The sequence below is a fragment of the Gastrolobium bilobum genome, unplaced genomic scaffold (genome assembly GCF_033153095.1).
Source record: "Gastrolobium bilobum isolate Gb01-03AN ecotype WA unplaced genomic scaffold, APGP_CSIRO_Gbil_v1 utg24242, whole genome shotgun sequence".
Classification (NCBI taxonomy): domain Eukaryota; kingdom Viridiplantae; phylum Streptophyta; class Magnoliopsida; order Fabales; family Fabaceae; genus Gastrolobium; species Gastrolobium bilobum.
This window is the reverse complement of record NW_026900138.1, coordinates 30,432-47,254: the sequence shown is the minus strand read 5'-3', so window position 1 is coordinate 47,254 and position 16,823 is coordinate 30,432. Positions and strand designations below refer to the sequence as shown.

General features: G+C 40.1%; 1 protein-coding gene across 1 annotated transcript; it reads left to right on the top strand.

Moving 5' to 3' along the window:
* Nucleotides 1-11,527: 11,527 nt before the first annotated feature.
* On the top strand, nucleotides 11,528-13,378 carry LOC133295480 (uncharacterized). Its single transcript, XM_061494319.1, has 2 exons — nucleotides 11,528-12,622; nucleotides 12,719-13,378. Exons 1-2 carry the CDS (start codon nucleotides 11,528-11,530, stop codon nucleotides 13,376-13,378), a joined length of 1,755 nt encoding a protein of 584 aa, XP_061350303.1.
* The last annotated feature ends 3,445 nt before the right edge of the window (nucleotides 13,379-16,823 follow it).

Genomic DNA, 16,823 nt, shown 5'->3' with positions numbered 1-16,823 from the left:
ACTTCTTCACCTGTGTTGATCCTTCTTGATCCTGAGGAGCAGTTTGAGCTTTACTGTGATGCTTTTGGAAAGGGGCTGGGTTGTGTGCTGATGCAGTCTGGTAAAGCTGTTGCTTTTGCTTCGAGGCAGTTGAAGCCTCATGAGGAGAACTACCCGACTCATGATTTGGAGTTGGTTGCGATTGTGTTTGCTTTCAAGATTTGGAGGCATTATCTTTTTGGTTTGAGGTTTGTAGTGTTCAGTGACCACAAGAGTTTGAAGTACCTGTTCGACCAGAAGGAGTTGAACATGAGGCAGAGGAGATGGATGGAGTTCATAAAGGACTACGACTTTGAGCTAAGGTATCATCCTGGCAAGGCCAATGTGGTAGCTGATGCTTTGAGTCAGAAATCCAGTAGTTCATCCAGTTTGCTACTTGGTAACTTCGATGTGGTTGAGAAGTACCGCCACTTGGCAGTGACCGCTCCGTGTGCGAGCGTACTTCTCGGGTTGGAAGCATCAGATGTTGTGAACGAGCTGCTAGAAAAGATTAAAGAGGCACAAGTTCAGAGAGAGTGTCTGGATTATGTGAAGAACCAAGACGGTGTGTCTTGGAATGACGATGGAGTGCGTTTGTTTCAGCAGAGGATTGTAGTTCCTCGAGGTCCGTTGACAGAAGAGGTTATGGCAGAAGGCCATAAGGGTCAGTTTTCTATCCACCCTGGTGCTACTAAGATGTATCAAGACTTGAAGAAGAACTTCTGGTGGCCGGGCATGAAGAAAGATGTTGCTATCTTTGTGTCCAAGTGTTTGGTTTGCCAGAAAGTGAAGATTGAACACCAGAAGCCGTCTGGTAAACTTCAACCTCTTGAGATTCCGGAATGGAAATGGGAGAGCATTTCCATGGACTTCGTTGTGGGTCTGCCGAAGACTCAGGTTGGCTGTGACTCGATATGGGTCATTGTGGACAGACTGACGAAGTCTGCCCATTTTCTTCCAGTGAAGGTGAGCTTCACTACAGAGCAGTTGGCCAAACTGTATGTTAGCGAGATTGTGAGGCTTCACGGGGTGCCCGTGAGTATCATCAGTGATAGGGACCCGAAGTTCACATCTCAGTTCTGGGAGGCGCTGCAGGGAGCTTTTGGTACGCAGTTGAGATTGAGTACCACCTATCACCCTCAGACTGATGGACAGACTGGGCGGACTATCCAGACCTTGGAGGACATGTTGTGGGCTTGCACGTTGGAGTAGGGCTCGGCATGGGATAGGTACCTTTCATTGGTAGAGTTTTCTTATAACAACAATTTTCATGCTAGCCTGGGCATGGAACCCTACGAGGCGCTCTACGGTAGGAGGTGTCGTACACCTACCTGCTAGTCGGAGGTTGGGGATCGTGAGTTGTTTGGCTTGGACTTTGTCCAAGATACCACCCTGCAGATCCAGATGATCAGGGAAAAGCTGAAGCAGGCGCAGAATCGTCAGAAGAGCTACTACGATGTCAAGCATCGACCACTGGAGTTCAGTGAGGGTGAGCACGTGTTTGTGAGACTTTCACCTGTCACCGGTGTTGGACGGGCACTCGGAGTGAGGAAGCTGAGCCCGCGGTTTATTGGGCCATACCAGATTCTTGGTAGAGTAGGACCTGTTGCCTACCGGCTTGCCTTGCCTCCGAACCTGGCTAACATCCATGACGTGTTTCACATGTCTCACCTTCGGAGGTACATAGCAGATCCGTCGCATGTGGTGCAACCGGATGATGTGGAGGTTCGGGAGAACCTAAAGACTCCCGTAAGACCACTACAGATTCTCGATCGTGGCGAGAAGCAGCTGAGAAGCAAGATCATTCTGATGGTCAAGGTGCAGTGGACCGGAAGGACTCCTGAGGAGTGTACTTGAGAGCGTGAGGACGAGCTTCTCCGGCAGTACCCCGCGTTTCGACCAGGTATGTTTCTAATTTTGAAGTCAAAATCCTAAAAAGGTGGGGTGAATGTAAGAACCTGCACCGTTAATTAAGGAATTTAATTAATAAATTATGAGAAAATAGGAAATGATTCCATAATTGACCCTAATAATTATTATGAGGCTTTAATAATTATAGTAAGTGAGTAATAATGCTGAAAGTCGCTTTTCGGAAGAAAAGTGCAGATACCGGTTCTGCTAGTCGGTATAAATGCGTACCGAAATAGTATCCTGGAAAATTATAATAAGTGTATGATAATTACTAGAATAATATGTAGGACTTGTAAAACGAGTTTCAAGTCCAGATAATGAGAACTGGTGCTAGAAACCGGTACTGGCTTGGAAAAGCGCGTACCGAAAAAGTGCTCAGAAAATTATAAGAAAAATATGATAAATATTAGAAAATTGTGTAGTTTCAGATTCCAAAGTTTGGGATTAAAATGCTAAGCGTAGCAATTAAAGTTAAAACTGTGTGTTTAAGTGTGTTTGGGCTATATATACTCCTTTTAAAGGGCACAAAGCCCTAGATACCAGACTTTGAGCGTGAGTTGTTGGTGGAGGCTGACCAGTTTCTGTTCCTTTGGCCTTCTCCCTCATTCTTGAGCCAAGTTGTGACCTTTATTGGTTTTCTTCACCCTCTCTTCTTGTATACACTTGGGTGGTGACTTGTGAGTGTGGAGAGTGGGCTTGGGGGAGTGCTCAGCCACTGTTGGTGAGGGGTTTTGGGGCTGACTTGGTTGGCTTGGTTGTGAGAAGCTTGGCTTTGGTTTTTGGAGGTCTAAGTGGGGAACTTTGCTCTAAGGAACCAACCTTTATGGTGCTATTTTCGTGCACATCTTTGAGTCAGACTTGAGGGGCTGTGTTGAGCTCCAAGAACACCTCCATTCTCTATTTTAAGCCCTTGGTATGTATACGAACCTTTGATCATGAGTTTAACGCTTAAAAATGAAAGCTTGATGCATGTTAAGGCTTAAAGATGATAACTTGTTGTTGGGTAATGTTGAACACACCTAGAAATGCATGTTTAGGTGCTTTAAATCGTTAAAAACCCAACCTTTGATGGATATCTTCACGAAATGCATTTTCTGCATTCTGTCGTGAAATATCCGGATATGTACCCGATGAATATCCGGATATGTGATATCCGGATATGGGTTTTGAGTATCGGATAATAGATATCCGGATATGGGATTCTGGATATCCGGATATTGCATATCCGGATATGGGATTCTGGATATCCGGATATTGCATATCCGGATATGGTCCCAAGGAATATCCGGATATTCTGGGATTTCAAAGAACAGTAGCTGAACTGAGAGGACAGTAGGCTATTGGGGGTTTGTGGACCCTAGATTGGTGAAGTTGAACTTCTGTTTTAATTAAACTAAGTCAGAATCAAGTGATTAAGGGCTTATGGCTTGGTGAGAAGCCTTAAGACATAAAGCGTAATGAAAAGACGTTGTCTTTAATTTGTATGCATGTGGTACATGTTATTGATATAGTATTGGTCCATAACAGATTGTGAATCTGCTGTGTTTGGACTTTGAGCTGTGGACTCTTGGCTTTGGGAGTTAGCTTGCAAGGTAAGCTTTCGTGTCCTCAGTTTAGCCATGTTGTGGTTCCACCATGTCCCATTGGGGTATGGTTTATGCATGTTGTGTACATGCTTTTGGATATTTGATATGTTGATTGAACTTTACATGTAATGGCTTTTAATATGCATGTGTTGTTTCATCTTGACGGGAAGCCTGAGTATGTAGCGCCATACAAGACGGTGTACCCGGGTGAATGCAAGTGGTACTTGCACGATGTGTAGGCGATAGACGTATACCTGCACTGTCTCTGGCCAGTAGATTAGTATTGACACACATGGCATGATTATTTGCTGCATTGCATGGTTTTAGAAATGATAAATGATAAACTGCTTTTGAACTTATATTGCACATGTAAGTGATCTTGGGGTGGAAGATCCTTGAGGACTCACTGACTTACTGAGATTTCTAGATTAGAGATCTTACCCCACGTTTGGGGAATGCTTATTTCAGGATCAGGTAGTATGGGTACTGATGCCTCAGGCGGCAGGAGGCCGGAGCTTAGCTGATTATGTTGTTTCTGCTTATTTGTTAGCATGACTGGATATTGATGCTGATTATGTTTTATGCCTTTTATCATTATGTTGTTGTTGAGACTGATGTTGGGCATGTTGCCTTATTTGAGTGAGCGTGGGGATTGTCCATGACACTTTCTGTTAGTACTTTTTAGATTGGAGCTGTATAAACTGTTAGATGGTCTGGTCTACATTGTTGTAGTTCCGTGACAAGAGCCACACTTATATTATCTATGTTATGAGGTATTTCAGTTAGCTGTTTTTTTGCAATTACATACAGGCGATGTTTCATTAATTGATTATTAAGCAAGTTGGTAATGTTAATGGCATCATAATTGAAAAGAAAAAGTAATTTCGCATTTTAATTAAGCGCAGCTTAATACGATATTATGATAACATTATCGGATATATACGGGGTGTTACAGTGAACATTAGAATTTGTGGACCAATGATAATCATTTTAAGTGGTTAAAGTTAAAAAAGTTAAGAAAACTTGTATATTAAGCCATTTGAAGTGTGTAGGTTGTTCACTTCTCTTTTCTTCTTCATCTTTCACCCAAATTTCTCCTTTTTTCTTCTTATAAGGTTGAGAGCTTTGGCGAGAGGAAGAGTTTGAGAGAGCTTGTGGTTTAATCATCATTTCAAGAAACTTTCAATATGAAAAAGATAGCTAATGAGCTTGTGATCAAAACCCCTTAAACCATACACCTTGAGAGTTTATTTTGAGTGAGATATCTTCTCTTAAAGCCTTCGATATAATTGTTGTCCAAGGAGTGTTGATGTGCTTTTGCTTGGCTTATAGTTTGGAGAAGCCTTAGATCATCAAAAGGAAGCTATTTGAGGTATTACATGTTATTTTAATGAGTTGGAGAATGATTTGGAAACCTAGGTTTTATTTAGGTTTTCATGAAATTCTATGGATGAAATATGACCATGTCTTGGTGTGTTTGATGTTGTATATTGATTTGCTATTAATTTTAAGTTGAATCAAGTAATAAAAAGTTAAGAAAATGCAAAGATAAATGACCTATTTCCTAGTGCATGTTTCGGCCATGACTAGTAAAATTAGGGTTTATGTTGTGCTTGGTAAAATAAGTAAGTGAAACAAGGATTTAATGGATATTAAGTTAATTAAACCAATTGGATTAAAGTTTATGTGTGAATAAGTTCAGAAACCCTAAAATTTCCCTAATCGGCCATCATTTAGGGTAGCAAATGGGTTTAATTCATATTGAATGATGTTAAGTGATGTAAGTATGTAAGAAAGTGTAAAGGAATGATTAAATTATGTGTTTGAAGCTTTAGAAGTGAAATAGACACTTAAATGGTCAAATAACTAAGTATATGAAAGACTAGGTTAAGAGTATGTTTGTGATGACTTTGATGAAGTGATATGTTCTATGTATGGTCTGGTGTCAAATTAAATATAAAATTGTAAATGAAAAATTTGGAAATTGCATGTTTTGATTAGGTATAGGTTCGGCCATGTCATGGTTAAATGGGTTGTTATCCTAATTAATTGATAATGAAAACTAGAAACCTATTTTGAGTATGTGCCAAGTAGGTCCAAGGGGTTAAACCTATAGTTTGCGGTATTTTGATATAGGTTTAACTGTATGTGAATAATTGTCAAGTTATGGGTTGCTTGGTCTGACTTGTGGTATGAACATGAATTGTCAAGAATGAATTGTTAAGCAAGATGTGGCATGGGTGAAGACTACTTCATAAACCCTGAGTTTATTGAGATGATTGATCTCTCCTCATGTGGATACTTAATTTTCAGGTGCTCTAGCAGCAGCAGGAGAGCCCTCTTAGGGCAAGAGGCCTGTGCAGGGTGGCTAAACAATCAACTACAGTAGAGACTTAGTAGTTTTGGATTATTATAAATGTGTTTTGAGGCATAAATAGTAATCATGCATGTTTATAATTAATATATATTTTGAGAGGCATGTGTAACCTTATGTATATTAGCACATATTGAGTATGAATTTAAGCTTGTTAGGAATGTGACTTCCATACTCAAGAGGGGGGGTGAATTGAGTATTACAAGATTTTCACAAAAGCCCCCTTCTAGTTTTTAAATAATCATTTCAAGTAAACTTTGATATGTGAAAAGCTAATCAATACATTCAGACAATTCATAATATATAATATATCACAATTATAGAACTTATACTAGTACATACAAGATATCAAAGAATTAAAGTGCTAGAAATAAAGAGTTTAGAGAATTGCAAACACAATATATCCTGGTTCGGTCACCACCACTTGTGACCTACGTCCAGACTGAAGCCGCTCGATCAACTCTTTCACCAATGGTCAAGCTTCACGGGTGCTTGACAAACCTTTACAATCTTCCAAGACTTCGGGTTCTTGGATACCTTTCAATCTCCAAGTTTACGGGTACTTGGTAACCGTACAATTCACTTCAAATTTACTTAGGTATTTGGCCACCTCTCAAACAATGGGTCTCACAATCCTTTCAACTCAAGAATACAAGGAAGAAAAAATTTAGAAATAAATATACACTCTCAAAGTGTGGATATACAACTTGAAGCACTATGGGTATATGGATTTTCAAGATATGAGCTCAAATATGTTTGATCTTCGAAAGATATGAAAGAATATGCAAGTGATAGAGTAGAAGCTCTCAAAGTATGCTTAAGGTGACAACTCTTCCTCTTGTTGTAGGTTGGTTTAATAAATTCTGACCTTGATTCTGAGGGCATTATTTCAACATATGTCTAGACTTCGCACATTTAAAGCACACACCTCTTCTTGCCAAACATTCTCCAGCATAAATTTTCTTGTATTTTGGACATACCTGAATATGGGAATTCGTTCGACCAACAATCTTCTTCCCTCCATTGCTAGCAAAATTATTTCCCGAGTTTTGCGCCCGTGAAAACCTCCCTTTGTTGTTGTCATCATTTCTTCTCTGATTTAAAGCTCTATCTTTTTCTCTTCTCTCCCCAGCTTCTTTCATGCTTGCTTCAATGTATCTGTACCTATTTATTAATGATGGAAAATTCCTGATTTAGTGTCCTATTATCATACTTTTTAATTCAGGTTTTCGTTCATATTCAAATTTAGTTGTCAGCCATTCCTCATTAGGTTGATTCTGTATATAATTAGAATATCTGGATAATTTTGCCATATATTCTCAACAGTCATGTTTCCTTGTTTTAGTTCAAGGAATTCTATTTCTTTTCTGTTTCATACACTCTGAGGAAAGTATTTTCCAAAAAGGCATCTTTAAAGATTGTTCAAGTAATCTCTGTTTCTTGGCTTTGGAAATATCTTTTGGTATTTGTCCACCAATGCTCTACTTCTCCAATCAAGCAGTATGTGGAAAAATTTACACGATGAGTATCAGGACAGTCTATTACCAGGAATATTTTCTCAAGTTCTTTCACCCATTCTATGGCTGCCTCAGGGTTATGGTCTCCACGAAAAGTGGATGGTTTATGCTTACGAAATTCTGTGAGTCCTTTGTAGTCAGAATTACGTCTTTCTTGAGCATTGACAGTTCTAGGTCACTTTCACTTTAATTATTATGGGTGTGATTTCTGGTTGAACGATCCTCCCTCAGCTCCTGAATAATTTGCTGATTAGTTACAACATGTTCTCTAAGAGCTTTTGCCTCCCGGGTAAACGCATCAGTCACTGGGTTAACTTCTGGTTCAGAAGTTGAAGATGTCTGCCTTGTATCTGGCATAGATCTATATATATTGTTTTATGATAGTGAGTTGATCAGGCTCATTAAAATAACTCAAAATATGCATGATATATGACAAAATACCAAACAACTATAATAGCTTAGGTCCTTTATTTACCTTAACCGCTGCTCTGAAACCATAAAATGTAACATCCTTTAAAATTAACTCTTAAAGGGGATATTACATGATTTCTTTAAATTTATGTTTTCTCTTTATGTATAAACAGTAAGAAATAAAATGGAGAGGTATTAATGTTATTAATTATTATAGATTGATTTATTAAATTTTAATATTGATGATAAGAAAAATTAAAAAGGAACTATATAAACATCTACCAACGTTACTTTATAGATAATATTAAGTCAGGTACATACGGAAGTTATTTTACATTGGTCCTACATTCTACTAAATATTACATCACTTTAACTTATATTCTACATACTGGCATTACATAATTATACAATACAAAAGTCTTGTCCTAATCTAGTCTATAGGTATAGGCCTCAACACTTTCAGAATAGAATATTGCAGCAGCTCCTTGATTTCCTACTACAATATAGAACTCCATGCGGTCCTTGTAAGAGTAAACATTGATACTCCATCCTTCACCTGATAAGCTTAGACTAGGCATTATGATTTTCTGGAAAGATTAGCATAAAACAAACACATGTGAGAAAATTCTCAGTAATGAGATTTTCTAACTATAACCATTTCCAGCCGTAATAACGAAAAATACCATTCTCTCATATAATTTAATAAAATGAAATAATATAATAAATAATACGTTGTGTAATATTTAACTGAAGCTAAATAATTTTCCAATTTTTTTGGTTCTCTGCATATGAAAGATTTATTGTTGAGGAGCTCAAACCACGATAAGGCGTCTCTTACCCTATAATCGTCTAACCCAACTCTGTGGGTCAGTTCATAGCAGTCTTCATCAATTAAATTTATACATTGTCTTTGTAATTATTGGGTACCAACTAATTACTCCACTAGATAATTAGTATGTGAAAGGAAATAAAATTTAAAAGAAACTATAGATGCTGTAAGAAATGAAATTACTAAACAAATCAAACTACTGTAACGAAATAAACTCCAACTAAAGAATAAATACAGAGAATAATTTGGCAGAACAACAGAGGCTTGTAAATAAATCTTTGTTTTGAAAAAAAAAAAAAAAAGATAAAACTTTTGTTATCACCCAATATTACCTTCTTTTGATTCTATTTCCCTTTCTCCTCGAGATTTCTCTTGTTTTCCTCTCTTAAGATTTCCTTTTGTTCTTTCTTATTCTCTGTCTTTGATTGTTCTTCCCTTCGTTTTATGCAAGGATGTATTTATATAGAGAAAAATGTATTATGTGTATAGATTACGTAAACTCATATTACGTAATCTCTTTTTTTCTTAGATAATATCTACCTCATCTAATGATTGATTTGTTAAAAGAATCTTATACTTTCGTTATACTGGATATGTGGGGTGTTACCACGTAGCATTTTTAATTTCTACCATTTATTTTCAATTTATTATTTTGTATTGCATATATATATATACTTATCTATTTATATATATATATATATATATATTATTTTTTGATATTTTAATTTTTATTTATTACTATGTTATTTTATTTTATTTTTATTATATTTCTTTTATATTTATTATTTATTTATATTTTATTATTTAATAATTATTTTACTATTATGATATATATATATATATATATATATATATATATATATATATAGTAATTATATATGTATATACATATCCAAGCTAATTGCGCTTGTACAACGCTCAACACCTCCAACCTCTATGCTAGAAGCGCAGCCTCAGTGCTGAAAGCTTAAAATTTTGTTTTATATATATATATATATATATGTGTTTTAATGCAATTAGCGCTTCACTGAGCGCTCAATTCTTGGAAGGTTGGCGCAAAAGCACACACCATGAACTGTAAGCGTAATTTTTTTTTTTTAATATTATATTTGTTGCGCTTAATATCATAATAATATTAACGAACCGGGTGTAGAAAAGGGTTGTACATCTTCTCAAAAAAAATTTAATTAATAGCACCTAAAATCATCTATTTTATTAAATTTTTTATAGAGGGTTTCGTAATTGTACTTCAATTCCTTTTACATATTTATTCTTTTGGAATTTACATTAAAAGTAAATTAATTTTCCAAATCAAAATTAAATTGATCCTAAAATAATGATACAAATTTGATTTATAATTGAATTATTTATTCTCCAAATCTACCGTATCATGGAGATTAATTTTTTTTTGTTTTATTTAAATATATAAATAACTCAGCGAGGAATTTTTATTTATTTATTCCTAATTTCATAACTTTAATCAATCTGCTCACACGCAAAACTTTTATTATAAAATGTCTTTTACACCAACATGACACGGGTAAATTATTTGTGTCAAAACTCTTGACAACACTATCATAATTTGAATGAAAATCATTAAACAATTTTGAATTATTTATTAAAAATAAGATAAATAAGTAATTATGCAAGTATTTAATTTAAACAGATCAATTACGGGTTGACACAAACATAACACGAAAAAATATCCCCAATCCCTATTAGTATAATTTTTTGTACATACTTTTTGCTCAGCACAAATGCAAAAAATGGAAATTATTAACTAACTTTAATAATTATGCCTATGTTAAAAGATACTAAATAATGCACTCGATCGGTTGACTTAAACTCTCTCTCATTTTTTTTTATACACTTTTTTTTTTTTTGATGTGGATCTCTCTCACATTTTACTTAATGGAGAACTTAACATTTAATATAATTAACACGAGGCCTATGTATGAACAAATCAAATATCATCCAACGGCTAGGACATAAGTAGCATTCAGTTACATTTGAATAAAAGATTAATGAAATTTGAATATTGAAACATTGTTTGAATTTTTTAAACCAGGAATCGATTAAAATTTATGATTCACTTGATTTTTATAATTTCACAAGACAAAAAAATCAATCTGCATTGATGAGGTAGATTTTAAAAATGAATAAATCAAACATGAATCAAATGAAATAATTAATGCAATTCAATACAAAATAAATAGAACAAACATAAATCATGTTATGGATATGAATATCATATCCCAACTACCCACCTAGGAATCTACTAAGAGATAGAATCATAAGCATCTCAACAACTCTAAATAGTCAAACAACACAAGATAAGGATCACATCCCAACAGAAATGGAGTTGAATCCTATTGCAATTGGGGGAGCTCAAAAGGCCCAAGTCTAAAAGGGTAATCCTTATAAATAAGAGCCTAAGGACACCAGGTAAACACTTCTAACCTATTTACGAATACTGCCCACACTGTGCACACACCCACCCCTTGGCTAAAAGCCTATTGCTTATGCGCAGTGATTGGGACCTCGGCTATAAGCCTGGTATACACCTGATATGCATTATCTCTGAGCGCATACCTCACAGTATAGCAATACGGTCTATCCAAGACCTAACATTGGCGCCGTCTGTGGGAACGATAAATTTCGATTCCCATTCCACAATGACGAACACTCGTTCGACGTCCAGCACTGCCCAAATGGGCCGCCACACCAATCTCATCCTCAGCCTTATGGTATGCCGTCACACCAACCTGCATTGGAACAGCTCCAATCAGCCGTGACCCCTGTGCTAGTAGAGGTCCAGGTCGGACATGTCGGCACTCAAGGACTGCCCTCCAGAACCTAGCCCAACACGACAGCGGCCCCAATGCAACCACCTCCACATAGTGAACAATCCAGGGACATAACCACTGTGGCCATGAATGCGATCCTCCAAAGGATGCAGGAGATGGAGAACAGATTCTTGGCTCAACAAGGGCTGAATGCCCAGAGGATGGAGGCGCTGGAGGCTGAGCTGCGAAATCAAAACCTTGTGGGACGAGCTGGAGGAGCAGGCAGAGGTGGAAGAGAAGGCCGAGGTGGATGCGCAGGCCAGGCTAATGAGCCACAACATCAAAACGCGGCCACGACAAAAGGAAATATGCAGAATCCCCACCATGACAACCACCAGGAGGGCGGAGGACCAGTCAACAACAAAGGAGATAATTATCTCCTTGATGAGGAGGCTAACAATAGCCCATTCACTGAAAGGCTCATGAACTTGGCAATACCGCCGAGATTCAAGAGTGCCAAGATACCACCGTACGACAGAAGTCAAGACCCGGAGGCCCATTTAGAGGCTTTCAAGACCGAAATGTTATTCAATGGGATAACTGGACCTATCAAGGCCAGAATCTTCGCTGCGACGTTAACAGGCCAGGCAATGGCCTGGATAACCAGGCTTCCCAGGCACTCGATTGACTCGTTCGAGGACCTAGCCCGAACTTTTCGGTTGAATTTCGCAACAAGCAAGGCGCATCCAATGTCGGCCTATGCCTTGGGAAGAATCCGACAAAAGGAGAATGAATCATTGAGGAAATACCTCGATAGGTTCAAAGATGCCGCCCTAAAGGTTCAGAATTTAACTGAGCCAGTACACTTGCATCTGATCATCTCGGGATTAGATGGCGATTCTCCACTGGCAAAGTCAATTTACAAGAACCCGGTCAATGACTTGGAGGAGTTCCGACGAAGGTCGGACAAGTACATTGATGTCGAGGACATGCAGAAGGCTTATGGGGAATCTAGAGGTCGAAGCCCGAATCACGGGAGTCCGAGTAAGAAAAACAACAAAGACCGGGACCAGCGCGGATCGAAGAAATCGAAGGACACTCGTGATAAGAGGTCGGAAGATCTGTCTCCAAGGAGGAAATATGATGATTACACGCCCTTGAACATGTCCAGATCTCGGATATGGAAAGAGGTGGCCCAGACTGAAATGCGTAATGTCGAGAGACCTCGACCCCTCAAAGCCAAGAGTGGATTGGATAGAAACAAATACTGCGCCTTCCATGACTAGAACGGTCATATCACGGATGACTGCTGGGACCTCCGAGATGCCATCGAAAAGCACATCAGAAAGGGTGAATTAAAGCAGTACATCATCCAAACTCAGGGCAAGAAGAATAATAAGCGAAGGCAAAGAAACCGGAGCCAAAGTCGAAGCCTAAAGAGAGAGGACAGAAAGGATCAGAAACAAGACCGCCCTGCAAAGGGAAAAGAGGTCGAAGATAAAGATGAGTCTTTTCAAGAGGCTGAATTTGAATGCAACGTGATAAGCAGAGCTCTGGGAGGAGGAGGAGACACGGCCAATGCAAGAAGAAAGTACCTGAAGGAGGTCATGTCGGTAAGAGACAGGCCGACCTTCAAAGGGAAAGCCAGTAATCCTGCTCCCCCAAGATTGTTTTTCACTCAGGAGGAACTAGCAATGGTCGTACCCGGACACACCGACGGCTTGGTAATCACCGGAGTGCTAGTCAACTACCGGGTCAAGAGAATCTTTATTGATCATGGAAGCTTGACAGACATAATTCTCTGGGATGCTTTCCAGAGGATGAACCTGGACGAGAATGACTTGAAACCATGTGTCACCGAGCTGGTCGGGTTCAACGGAGCGGCGTCCCCTCCAAAAGGCTACATTGATTTGAAGATGACCTTAGGCACGAAGGATGCATTGTGAGCTGGAAGGGTTCGTTTTATCGTTATAGACACCTCGTCTTCCTACAACGTGATCATTGGCAGGCCTACAATCCATAAATGGGATATGTTGATCTCCACCAAGCATCAAGCACTGAAAATGCTAGGGGCGAATAACGAGATTATCACCATAAGAGGAGATTAGAAAGAATCTCGGGAGTGCTACTATGAGACCCTGCGGGTCCATCAAGGAGGTCCATCATCTCCCCCTCGGCTTAATAGTGGAGGAGCTAAGGACCAATCGCTAAAGGCATGTGGAAGCGAGGTAAACTTGATCGAACTCGACATGAGAGAGGAGCTCTAGGCACCTCGTCCAGAACCCCAGGGAGAATTGGAAGACGTCAATATTGGGAGGGACGGTAAAGGGCACACCAAGCCTGGAGGCAATTTTTAATAAGGAGCTAGTTTCCTTCTTAAAGGAAAACTCCGACGTATTCGCATGGAAGGCCTGGGAGATCCCAGGAATAGACCCAACTTTCTGTTGCCACAAGCTCTCCATGTACCCAGGATCGCAGCCAGTGTCCCAAAAGAAGAGGAAGATAGGATCTGATCGACGTCAAGCTTTAAGCGAACACGTCGACGAGCTGTTAGAAGCCAGATTCATCAAGGAGATACAATACACCACTTGGCTGTCTAACATAGTGATGGTGAAGAAACCAAGTGGGAAGTGGAGGATCTGCGTGCACTACACCGATCTCAATAAGGTCTGCCTAAAGGACTCGTACCTGATGCCAAGCATTGACCAACTAGTTGATAATTCATCTGGATTTCAGCTACTATCGTTCATGGATGCGTACTCTGGGTACAATCAAATCCTATTACACCCAGATGACCACGAAAAAACCGCCTTCATCTCAGAAAAAGGAAACTTTTGCTACAACGTCATGCATTTTGGTCTTAAAAATACGGGGGAGACCTATCAAAGGATGATGAACTGCATTTTTCAAGCGCAAATTGGAAGAAATCTAGAGGTATACATCGATGACATGATCGTCAAATCAATGCGCATATCGGCGCATATCGCCAACCTCAAGGAGACTTTTGAGCAACTAAGAGCTCGAAAGATCAAATTGAACCGGCCAAATGCGCTTTTGGGGTGCCAGCTGGAAAATTCCTAGGTTTCATGCTCACCAACCGAGGAATAGAAGTCAACCCCGACAAATGCAAGGCCGTCCTCGAGATGAAGCAGCCGGAAACCAAGAAAGAAATCCAACAGCTCACAGGTCGCCTTGCGGCCCTAACTAGGTTTTTTCCTAAGTCGGTAGAAAAAGCCTTGCCTTTCTTTAAGCTCCTTAAAAAAGAAGCGGAGTTCGGATGGGGTGAAGAATGCAAAAGGGCATTCGAAAATATAAAGAACTGCTTAGCCACACCTCCTGTACTGTCGAAACCAGAGCCCGGAGAAACGTTGATCTTATACTTGTCTGTGGGGGAAGAGGCCATCAGTGCCGCTCTGGTACGGGAGACCGACAAATCACAACAGCCGATCTACTTTGTAGGTTGGACATTGCAAGGACCAGAACTTCGTTACCAGAGGCTCGAAAAGGTTGCATTCGCCCTGCTTACCACGACAAGGAGGCTGCGACCTTATTTCCAAGGTCACTGAGTCATTGTGCGAACAAACCAACCCATCAGGCAAGTGCTACACAAGCCGGACCTAGCAGGAAGGATGATCAACTGGGTCGTCGAACTCTCCGAGTTCGACATATCGTATGAACCTCGACAGGCAATCAAGTCGCAGGTGTTGGCTGACTTCATCCTGAAGCTAACCTCATCCAAAGAAAAGGGACAAGGGAATGAAGATTTCTGGACAATATATGTCGACGGATCCTCAAACTCTAAGGGGAGCGGAGCCGGGGTGATAGTTGAAAGCCTGGAGGGAGTGTCCATTGAACACTCACTTCACCTAGTATTTTTGACCTCAAATAACCAAGCTGAATACGAGGCGTTCATCGTCGGGATCATGCAAGCCAAAGAGCACGGAGCCAGGAGGATAAAGATCCTGAGTGACTCACAGCTGGTTACGTCACAAGTTGAGGGAAAATATCAAGCTAAGGGTCCTCTCATGATGAAGTATCTCCAACAGGTTAAGGAGCTATTAGCCGAGTTCGACGAGGTGGTAATCTAGTACATACCTCGAAACGAAAATAGCAAGGCAGACATCCTATCAAAACTCGCCAGCTCGAAAGGCTCAGGAAACCATCGCACTGTAATACAATAGAACATCCTGGAGCTGACATGCATCATGGTGATAACCGAGACTGAGGATTGGAGAAGGCCAATAGTGGCCTACCTGGAAAAAGGAGTCCTGCTAGACAAAATATTAGAGGCCAGAAAACTCGTGAGGAACTCGGCCTGCTTTACCAGAGTAGAAGGGAAACTCTACAAAAAGAGGGTTTCTACACACCCATGCTGAAATGCCTAAATAAGAACGAAGCTGAGTATGTGTTGGCCGAGATCTATGAGGGCATAAATGGACATCACATGGGAGGAAAAGCTCTATCCAGAAAGGCACTAAGGGCCGGATACTACTGGCCTACGATGGAGGCGGGCGCGAAGGAACACGTCAGAAGGTGCGAGCAATGTCAGAAGCATGCGCTCATCCTTCGTGCTCCTCCCGAAGAGCTGCAAACCATTACGGCTTTATGGCCATTCTTCAAATGGGGGATGGACTTGCTGGGACCTTTCACCGCGGCTGAAGGACAGCTCAAATGGTTGATAATGGCAGCTGACTACTTCACCAAATCGATTGAGGCTGAACCCCTCACCACCATTACCTCGGCGAGAATACAGAGGTTCTTTGAAAGAAACCTGATTAGCCGATTTAGACTTCCCGCCGAGATCATCACGGACAACGGGACACAGTTCGCTGATAGAATGTTCCAGGAGTTAATGGCCGACTTCAAGATTACACATCGGTTTGCATCAGTAGAACATCCTCAGACCAACGGACAAGCCGAGTCTGCCAACAAGGTGATTATAAACGGGCTCAAGAAAAGGTTGTTCGAAGCCAAAGGAAATTAGGTGCAACAATTACACCTCGCCTTGTGGGGTTACAGAACAAGCACCTAATTCGCCACAGAAGAAACCCCCTTCAAGCTGACATATGGGTGCAAGGCCATGATTCCGGTGGAAATCGACGAACCATCTTGGAGGAGGGTATAAAGATTACGAGGAACTGAAAGTCAAAACAGAGAGGCACCTAGTGTAGAACTCGACCTATTGGATGAATGCAGGGAGAACGCCAGATATAAGAATATGATGGCGAAGCGCCTAGTAACTGCTAGATTCAATAAGAAGGTCAGACCTCGGTCATTTCAGAGTGGCGACCTGGTGCTAAGAAGAGCCGACATCGGCAATAAGAATGCCAGAGATGGAAAGCTCGCTGCAAACTGGGAAGGCCCCTACAAAGTTAAAGAAAACTTGGGAAA